Source organism: Garra rufa, chromosome 19 (genome assembly GCF_049309525.1).
Source record: "Garra rufa chromosome 19, GarRuf1.0, whole genome shotgun sequence".
NCBI lineage: Eukaryota > Metazoa > Chordata > Actinopteri > Cypriniformes > Cyprinidae > Garra > Garra rufa.
This window is the reverse complement of record NC_133379.1, coordinates 30142159-30153490: the sequence shown is the minus strand read 5'-3', so window position 1 is coordinate 30153490 and position 11332 is coordinate 30142159. Positions and strand designations below refer to the sequence as shown.

The 11332-nt window shown below is 35.9% G+C and overlaps 1 protein-coding gene across 1 annotated transcript in view; it reads right to left on the bottom strand.

Moving 5' to 3' along the window:
- Positions 1-11332, bottom strand: part of arrdc1b (arrestin domain containing 1b) — a 46575-nt gene that overhangs the window by 10299 nt on the left and 24944 nt on the right. Inside the window, exons 2-3 of the mRNA XM_073824937.1 lie at positions 7046-7156; positions 93-143 (exon numbers count right to left, since the gene is read on the bottom strand). Coding sequence (XP_073681038.1) covers positions 93-143; positions 7046-7156 — 162 coding nt within the window. The remainder of the gene's footprint in view (positions 1-92; positions 144-7045; positions 7157-11332) is intronic.

Below are 11332 nucleotides of genomic sequence, written 5' to 3'. Positions count from 1 at the left end.
GTCCTCATTTAATGACTAACATTAAGTTGCTCCAAATGAAAATGTGCTTTAACGGCTTTTGAAATGCTAATTGTAAAATGAAAGAAAATTACCTGGAATGAGAAACTGAAACGGAAAGCTGTGCTCACCACCTGGCAGAGTACCTGCAACGGCAAAGAAAAAGAAAAAAAAATTATTTTGAGATCCATCTTTACACACTGAGGACAACTGAGAGACTCATATGCAACTATTACAGAAGGTTCAAACTCTCACTGATGCTTTAGAAAGAAACACAATGCATTAGAAGCCGGGGGTGAAAACTTTTGGAATTTAAAGATCAGGGTAAATTTAACTTATTTTGTCTTTTGGGAAACATGTAAGTATCTTCTGTAGCTTTTTAAGGGCAGTACTAAATGAAAAAAAATATGATATTTAGGCAAAATAAGAAAAATGTAGCCTACATATTCTGTTCAAAAGTTTTCACCCCCTGGCTCTTAATGCATTGTTTCTCCTTCTGGAGCATCAGTGAGCGTTTGAACCTTCTGTAATAGTTGCATATGAGTACCTCAGTTGTCCTCAGGGTTCAAATCCACAAAAAAGCTGAAAACTCAAATAATTTGTGGGACCTAAGGATTTTTCTGAAGAACAGCAGGCAGTTTAACTGTTTAGGACAAACAAACAACTTAACATTTTGCACACTCTGCAAGGTGTATGTAAACTTTCATATATACATATACAGAATTCTATAAATACTTGGCAATTATTATATGGTTTAGAGGCATTTCTAACCGTTAATTGTACATTAAAGAATGTATTATATCATGTATTAATGATTGATCATGCTATTACTTTGTAAACAAAAGTGCATATATTTAATGTAATTTACACATTAGCACAGCAAACATCCTAAAGTACTTCAGTATCATGAGAAAACCATGTATTGTGGGAGTGGAAGTCTGGTTAAGTCAGAGTGACTCAAACAGGACGGCCTATCTGGGTAGATAAGCACCCTGACAGCTGTAACAATGCCCTCTCCTGTCCTTTCTAACTGGGGATTTCCACAACCTCAGAGGTTATTCAAAGATCTGAAAGTGTATATATATAACTTGAGTAAAGCACTGTAAATGTGTGGGGCACATATCCTGTGACGTTTTTTTTTTATTTTTTAAAAAAGGTCGTAATTTGGCACCCTGCGTGTGAATTCGCAAGAGCTATAGCGTGCGCTGCCCGTGCTTGTTTATCAAAACACTAAAATTTGGCAGTAAAATCACAGAAGGGTGGTGTCTGATTTAAAAAAATGTACTTGAGCTAATCCGCGAGGAGAAGTTAACACCAGCAATCATTACTGCATAAATCTGTTCTTGTTTATAAGTCGCAGTCCTTAGGACAGGAAATGGGCTCTTAGCGAAAATGATGGGAGAGCAGAGCAGACATATCGACTGTCTGTTCGAGTTATACTTACAGTGTTTGTAAGGAAGGAAGTCCTCAAAAAAGAGGCTTTATTTAAGGATACAGGGTTGAATGAGGCAACACTAGAATAGCTAACAGCTTACATTCATCATTTACTGTACTAAATTTTTTTAATGGCAAAAATTACATTTAGCGTTCGGATTTGACATACAATTCTCAAGTAAACAGTCTCTGTTGTGTTTTGATAGTTACTAGTTTATTGTGGTGCATGTAAACCAAGCACTGTTTTGATGCTGTAAGCACAATGCTGTGTAATTCTGAGAAGCAAAACCTGTTTTGAATGAATTTATGGGTTGTGACACATACATCTAGTTTCCCATATCAGCCATGAAAGTTTGTGACAAGTGGAACATTTGTTTGACCACTCAGGTGTGAAAAGACGTAACCTTTTCATGTTCAGTATGTGCCTTCAAAGAGTTAATAGAAATCCAGAGATACAGATCTCCATGTCGTCAGCAGCAAGAGGACAAACAGGGAAATGTTTTACCGCTTGTGCACGTTCATAGAGTGCTGACAAAGAAGGCATAACGCAAACACAATGTTATTCAGAATCCCTATTACTTTAATTCTTCTGAAGAACACATAAGAATATATTCTGAAGAATGTTTTGACTGTTTTTATCCTTACAATCAAAGTCAGTGAAGTCAGATATAACACTGGACCTTGAGAGGATATGACCAAAATCTTATATCATGATATAAGTCATTTTATTTCACGGTAACAATATGCATCACAATATACAGTACAGGTCAAAAGTTTTTGAACAGTACGATTTTTAATGTTTTTTTAAAAAAAAAAAACTCTTCTGCTCACCAAGCCTGCATTTATTTATTAATTTATTCTTGTGATTTCAAAGCTGAATTTTTAGCATCATTACTCCAGCCACATGATCCTTCAGACATCATTCTAATATTTTGATTTGCTGCTCAAAAAACAAGTATTATTATTATTACGTTGAAAACAGCCGAGTAGAATTTTTTTTCAGGTTTCTTTGATGAATATAAAGTTTAGAAAAACAGCATTTATCTTAGCTTTCGTGTATAGTGTTACAAAAGCTTTATTTCAGATAAATGCTGATCTTTGGATCTTTCTAATCAACAAAGTAAAGATAATAATAATAAAAAATGTTCTTAAACAGCAAATCAGCATATTAGAATGATTTCTGAAGGATCATGTGACACTCAAAACTGAAGTAATGATGCTAAAAATGCATCTTATGAAATCACAGGAATAAATTACATTTTAAAATATACTAAAATAGAAAACTGTTATATTAAATAGTAAAAATATTTTATGTTTTGCTGTACTTTAGATTAAATAAATGCAGGCTTGGTGAGCAAAAGAGACTTCTTAAAAAAAACGTTAAAAATCTTACTGTTCAAAAACTTTTGACTGGGAGTCAATATGATTAAAAAAAACTAATACTAGCCTAAATTAAACAAAAAAACAAACAAAAAAACTCAAGTTCGCTGAAGACAAGTAGTCAACAATCAGTGATTAAATAAGAATAAAAAAAATATAGGACAAAAAAACCTACATTAGAACAAATAAATAAGAAATGCTACATACTGTACATTGTATAAAGTACTCAAAATGTATAAAAACACTGCATATTCTTCACTGTGTAAATAAAATTTTTATTTCTTCTTATTAAAGGTACAAAGGTGATTTAGTCAAGAGCAGCGAGAGATTTTCTCTCTTTTGTTGTTTGAGTAACATGAATGACAGTCAGAAAGAATATTACACTGCTGTCACTTTAAGAGCTGCCCGGAGCCAATATACTGTTACACGTGTTTTCTTTCTCAGCTGTTTGCTTTCACTTCAGTCCTACTGTATTACGAGGACACCTGCAAAAAGTAAGTAAATGCTTTAGAAATATTCACTTTTGAGTGTGCTTTCTCTTTAATTTTGCCAGAACCGCACCTTGCCAGTGCGTCAGTTCTCTTATGTCTTTGTTGGAATACTATGAAACACATCCAACTATATCATTTCCAACAGTGCAACACCCAATTTTCAATTCTTAGAGTAATAAAAGCATTGCAATCCACCACCACCACCACCGCCCTGTCTTTTAGTGTTGCTGAGCAATGAAGAGTGGAACACGAACCCTTAATGGGCAGACAGCATTAGTTCCTGGCAGCCAGCGTAAGAGACGTTCAGCGCCTCTGTTGGCCCGCGGGGTTAGATGAGCACTGTCACCCAGTACATCTGTCCCTGCTGCTGAATCAGACGGCCAGGATGCTAAAAGGTCTCCTGGAAAGGGGTCGTAGGACAAGCCTGGGCATGTGAACTAACAAGAACTAAAAGACCTGCCGGGACACATATGCCAAGAGCTCACACTTCACCTCACGGCAGAACATAATAACTCTGTGTGACCTGAACACAGAGGTTAGAGACAGAGAGAGAGCTGAGAAGAAAACTCAATCTGAAAACACCTAACATTCTTTTCACAGGCATGGTGCAATAAAACTTTCTTGTAAATCTTAATTTCGGTTGTACTAGCCAGCTGCTACTGCAATGAGAGATACTTTGACCCTGCATCACAAAACCAGTCATAAGGGTCAATTTTTTAAAATTAGGATTTATATATCATCTGAAAGCTGAATAAGCTTTCCATTGATGTATGATTTGTTAGGAAAGGACAATATTTAGCGGAGATAAAACTATTTGAAAATCTAGAATCTGAGATTAATATTGAGAAAATCACCTTTCAAGTTGTCCAAATGAAGTTCTTAGCAATGCATATTACTAATCAAAAATGACGTTTTGATATATTTAGGGTAGAAAATTAAAAAAATATCTTAATGGAACATAATCTTCATTTAATATCCTAATGATTTTGGCATAAATGAAAAATTAATAATTTTGACACACAAATATACCTGTGCTACTTAAAGGTCCCATATTGTCAAAATCGAAATTTCCTGGCTTTTTTCATGATAACTGAGGTCTAGGGGCTATGTAACTACCATATGAGTTTCAAAGCAGTCAATCCACAGTAAACTGCACACAGCCTGCTTAAAGTAGCTGTTTCTTTTCACGAGACGCTGTGACTTCCGTAAAGATGGGACGTTCGATCTACTCAGTCACCACCCCGAGCACCAACCACTGTCCCACCCTCCTTTCGTCAAACCCAGACAACAACGCATCCATTCCATTGTTGAGCAACAACAACACGAAAACAAGTCGAGAAAACGCTGTTCAGTCCATGGATGTCAGGAAACTACATCATTGCACAGGCTTCCGAACAATGTTAATATAAGAGACCAGTGGCAGTCAACTTCAGCCTCTTTCACACAGCGATTCCGGTAATTACACGGATAATGTGTCCCATGATTTGTTCCGGAGTTGTTTAATTTGGTTCATTCACAGTTGTTTTCCGGAATCTGTGCGTGCTTTACACACAACCCATAAAGACATGTGACGTTTGGATGTGAGATGTAATGCGACGCATACGTTTCACTAAACTGAAACTAACCTGAACAAACTGTGCTTCAGCGCTGATAGTGAGGAGCTGGCTCTGCCCGATCGCCGCTTCATTCCACTTTGCACGTATTTTTTCGTTGTGAAGAGTTGCATGATAACGTGCATCATCACTACAACACTGCCTTTATGGTTCTGGCTTTTGTTGACACAGCGCTCGTTCCCGTAATTTTCCAGAATCAGCGCACATTGTGAAAGGGGCTTTACTGAAGCAACAGTTATGTAGCTTATTGCATTCGGTGTTTGAAAAAGAAAAAACATTAATGATCATTCTGAAATATCCTGATGAGTATCAGCAAGCTAGGCTCTCTCTATGGCTCTGAGCTCGCTTACAGCATACATGACCATAGTTACCTGTGATTGGCCTGGCTGTGCGTCACTCAGAAAACAACAGGCCAATCAGAAGAGAGGCTCATGAATATTAATTAGATGGGCCAAAATCGACCTGTTTTTGACAGAGCTCCTAAAAAAGGAGCTGTATAAATATATTGAGATGGATTTTGGCACTTATACTGCAAATATATATTCTTAAGGACATCAACAACTAAAATAAACCTCCAGAAATGTGTACAATATGGGACCTTTAAGACTGGTTTTGTGGTCCAGGGTCACATATACCTTTATTGAAGCCATTGTGGTCATGAAAAACTACACTATCCATGACTCTATCTTATCTAATCAGAATCTTGACAAGCAAATCATGCCAAAAAAACCTGTCTGCTCTTATGAAGCACAGCGGAAGTATGTAATCAACATCTTTAAGTCAATAGTTTTATATTTTGTCATCATTTTTTAATTTATGTAATTAGTAAAGCTTCTTATGACTGTAGTTCTTTTCCTCATTAAAGTCATTAAGAAAAGAGTCTAGCAACTTTTGGCTGATTTTCAAATACTTTATTTGCTTCGTATCAAGGTTTGTAATGTTGTGATTCACCTTACGTCTGGTTGGTTTGGTTTATGGCTTATAAGACGGCTGTAAAAAGTCCCTGAGGGAAAATTATTTCCGGAACGAAGGCAACTGAAAAAGTTTTCTGTACATTTTGTGGTGTTCTGCTGGGTAGCCACACCCACTGTAAAATCTAATTGGTCCAAAACATCAAGTAACTTCTCAATGGCTGCTGTTAAGTGTGTGGACAGAACACTTGATAACGTTCATTTTTTGTTGTTGAGTGTTGACAGAGCCTACGGCTGTCACAACTTATTTTTTGCAATTCATTGCACTGATATCTCAGGTAGTGAGACTCCAACTAGATCTGGGGCTTTATCTGGCAATGGAATCCTCTTAAATACACAGCCTACACTTGTTTTCCTAAAAGATCATTGTGACCCTGGACCACAAAACCATTAGCAATAGCCAAAAATACATTGTATGGGTTGAAATGATACACTTTTCTTTTATGCCAAAAATTATTAGGATATTATGTAAAGATCATGTTCGATGAAGGTATTTTGTCAATTTACTACCATAAATATATCAAAACTTAATTTGAACAACTTTAAAGGCAATTTTCTCAGTATTTAGATTTTTTAGCACCCTCAGATTCCAGATTTTCAAATAGTTGTATCTTAGCCAAATATTGTTCTATGGAAACATCAATGGAAAGCTTATTTATTTAGCTTTCATATGACGTACAAATCTCAATTTCAAAAAATTGACCCTTATTTTGTGGTTTTGTGGTGCAGGGTCACAACTGGACACTACAACCATCAGTTTTATCAGAAACAACAGCAAACATGCTCTATAAACATTATTTTTATGCCAACCGATCATAATTATCATTATCATGTGAACTGCTTGAAGACAAACAAAAGGTTTCCTGTTTATAGGGATAACTCAAATCTAACCTCCTTAAGGGGTAATGTGACACCTGACACGTTCAGAGACAGACAGGAAGAAACCAGAAAGACACGTACTCGGAACAGGAAACTCTTCAGACACAAACAGCCGAACAAGTAATATGATTTTGAGTAAACAATGAAGTCCTTCAAAGTGAGCAAGGGTTTTTATAGCAGAGTGGAGCCATCAAAAGCCATTTACAGGATATTTTGACTAAAAATATTAGGAATGATTTAACTGAAACGGAATGAGATGAATGGAAACTAGCCTCCTTACCTTTATCGGCCACAGACAGCGTGCTGCTCAAGTACTTCTCCTCAAGCATCCATGATGCATCATTCTGCTTGGATGAGATGCCACACGACCCCACACAGTTGACTTTAATGGCTGTAAAAGGCCAAAAAGGCACAATGTCATTCAGCAAAACTTAAAACATTTAAGATTTATATAATTAAAATTTATATATTTAGCAATATAATAAAAAAATATATATATATATTTTGATGAACATACAGTTTAGGGATGCACCGAATATTCAGCCACCGAAAATTTTCGGGCCAAAAGGCTTTTATCACCGAAACAACACGGCCAAAACAGTATGTTGTTAACGCAAACAGAAACCGCAGCCTGCACGTGCTTGTCTGAAGCAACACGTCTGCGGTGGAGGTGAGCCAATGGATATCACACAATCAACGTGAAAACTGCGCAATATGTTAAAGTGAAAGTAAAAACTGACAGTGCTTTCAGCATCTGACGTGCATTCTCTCAGAGACAATGAGAGATGATTATACTTCATTTGCTGATATTAATTTAGTTCCCTAATATTTTTCTTGTGCCCTGAACATGGTGGGGAAAAAATAAAAAGAAACATATTTTGTGTAAGGTTTGTTTTTAAAAGTCGGTTCTTGAAATAAAGCTCTTCATTTTTCATTGATGACTGCAGTGTTATTATGGGTTAAGAAAGTCATAATTATGATTTCAGGTGGTCTTAAATGTGGGGACTGAAAGACAAGAATTGCTATGAAACTTCAAAAGGCTATCCATTGAATAAATATGAGCGCTGCACGTTTCAAAGTCATTTGCTGCGCTGCTTTGTGTTCCATTCTGACTGCTGGAGGAGAAAAACGTAGAGTTGTAAATGTGAACTGATGGATCCACAAGATAATGTGTTATAAAAATTTAAACTATTAAACAATTTAAACAAAGGCAGTAAAGTATATGTTATTTAAGTAATATAATACTTGATTGATAATAATTGTATAAATGAATATAAGATCCATCTTCACACTGAGGACAACTGAGGGACTCATGCAACTATTACAGAAGGTTCAAACACTCACTGATGCTTTCCAGAAGGAATCACAATGCGTTAAGAGGCAGGGGGATGAAAACTTTTTGAATTTGAAGATCAGCTAAAACGTAACTTATTTTGTCTTCGGGGAAACATTTAAGTATCTTCTGAAGGGCAGTACTAAATGAAAAAAATATGATATTTAGGCAAAATGAGGAAAATGTACACATCTTCATTTTGTTCAAAAGTTTTCACCCTCAGTTGTCCTCAGTGTAAAAAGATGGATCTCAAAATCATGTAGTCATTGTTGGAAAGGGTTCAAATACACCAACATAAAATGCTGAAAAACCAAAGAATCTGTGGGACCTGAAGGATTTTTCTGAAGAAGAGCAGGCAGTTTAACTCAGGACAAACAAGGGACTCATGAACAACTATCACTAAACAAAAAAACACAGCTGTGGATCAATTAGGTACAACATAGTATTAAGAATCAAGTGTATGTAAATTTTTGAACAGGGGACTATATGTAAACAACTTTTATGTGAAATATCTTAATCTGGTTAGTACTAAATAAAAAATAAGGTGTATGTAAACTTTTGACTTCAACTGTACATACTATTTTAGTATTGAATGTATTATTTTAATATTATATTGTATGCATTTCATTGATATATTTATGATGTTTATGATGTTTAAGTATTCTAAATATTGTCCTCTACAGTGTTCTATACATATCTTGTCAAAAATAAATATTTAATTAAATTTTAATTAAATATTAAGTATTATTTATGATAGAAAAACATAAAATATCTGACACACCTTCTCATTCCGTTCAAACACTGATAAGGTTGTTTGCGAAATACGTTGGCAAACTTTCCTCCACACCTTCATAAAATAGACTTTTTTTAAACACACCAGAAATGACGCAAGGACAGGTCTGATAAGTCTAATCGCTTTGGATTTTCCACAGTAAACAGATCTGATGTCATGTTCTCGATGTTCTCAATGTAGCAAATGTTGAATAGGAATGTCGATTGTTTCCTTTCATCGAACAACCTGTCCGATTTCTACCGATGCACAAAACAGACACGAATTAAACATTCACCCAGACGGAAAACCCCTTTGTCTGGAGTGTCGAGGAGAAATAGCCATCCTTATTTGCATTATAACTGTGGGATGCTAAGCTCTCTGCACAGGGTTTATCAGGGTGCACCCAGAAACATAAAGACACCTGAGCATACAAAACCCAAGCAGACAGACCAACATCAGACCCTTCAAAAACTGACATTTAGGGTGAAATCATACAAAAATATTTGCATGTCTACAGCTACAGCATTGGTGCTTTTACCATTATTGTGCCACTAATAGGCTGTAGAGATGAATGTTTACACGTTTTGTGTGACTGTGTGAGCAGTTTCTAGGTCAAATTTAAGACTTAGACAAACAAATACACCTTACATGACCCTGTCAGGCAGTTCTCAAATATACAGTGTGCGCAAATCTAAATTTGAGTGAAAAGAGACAAACCGGCTCAGCCATGTGACCACATGCTGATCTGATTATGTAATGGGCCAGTGGTTGGTAAAGCCCAAGGAATCTCAATTGGATTGACTCAAAACAGCAGGGCAGAGCAAACACCAGCATTACAGCTGCACTCTCACAAATACAGTAACTCAGGAAGCAACCTTCTCAAAACATTTAAACAACCCTCATTGTTTTCCGCAAGCATGCAGTCTTGGTGCATCAAATTTCTTTTCACATTCAAAAAGCAATAAAGCAACACTTCAGAGATAAAGCAGAATGTGAGAGATGGAATCGATAAAAAAAAAAAAAGAACAGAAGTCAGTGGCACTTGTTAGTAGGGTTGGCCAAACACCACATTTCAGTACAAGATCTTTGTATTAAAATCTTGATAAAAACAGATGAAGTTTTGAATGTGTGTGGCATGATAAAAATAGAAATATTAGAATGATTTCTGAAGGATCCTGTGACTGAAGTAATGATGCATTGAAATCACAGGAATAAATTACATTTTGAAATATATTCAAATAGAAAACAGTTATTTTAAATAGTAAAAATATTTCATACTTTTACTTTTTTTGCTGTACTTTGAATCAAATAAGTGCAGGCTTGGTAAGCAGAAAACATAAAAAAACTTGACTGGTATTGTATCAAAATTAGCACAACAAATGTATTAAACTGTTAAAATCTTCAGTAATACTTTGTCCTGCCGCAATCTTACTTTTTAGTATGCAAGTAAAAGAGACAGATAAACTGCTCAGGGTAAAGTGTGGCCACAGCAGACCTATTATGAATGAACCCCGGCCTCATTTCCACAGAGAAAAACTGTCAGTTTGCATTTTCAGACAGATGCAGAAAGGGGTTCGAATCAGGCCAGGCATAACACACGGCTAAGAAATGTTAAAGCCTGTTTGTGTGTGGCCGACACAGTCTAAATCAGCACCAGCTCACCACAGACACAAAACACTGGTGGCAGATGGCAGCGTATCAGTGGACCGGGTAGGTGCCCTCTCTCTGGCACACTGGCATGAGAGTCCTTCCATCTCTAGCACAAATAAAACAGCTAAATCCAAAGGAGAACCGGTCCTCCGAGTATCAGACGATTCATAAACAAATAAATAGGCATTACAGCACCAGTGCCATCTGCTGTGTACCATCTGGGCACTTCTGCTGGCATAAGGAAACTTTATGCTGACTATATTCTTCTGCTATATACTAAAATAAAAGCAGTAAGGAAAATGAAAACAATTCTTTCGCTTTAGCTGTAAAACATTCCACAACTTGTCTATGACCTTTCCAGTACCATTTAAAATAACAAATGAATGAATGAATGAAGATAAACACATACATACAGTTGAGGTCAAAAGTTTACATGCCAGAATCTGCAAAATGTTAATTATTTTACCAAAATAAGAGGGAGCATACAAAATGCATGTTATTGTTTATTTAGTACTGACCTGAATAAGATTTTTCACATAAAAGATGTTTACATATTGAATAAAAAAAGACCCCATTCAAAAGTTAACATACGCTTGATTCTTAATACTGTGTTGTTACCTGAATGAAAAAACACAGCTGTGTTTTTTTTAGTGAGAGTTGTTCATGAGTCCCTTGTTTGTCCTGAACAGTTAAACTGTCTGCTATTCTTCAGAAAAAATCCTTTTTTAGCATTTTAGTGTATTTATACCCTTTCCAACAATGACTGTATGATTTTGAGATCCATCTTTTCACACTGAGGACAACTGAGGGAC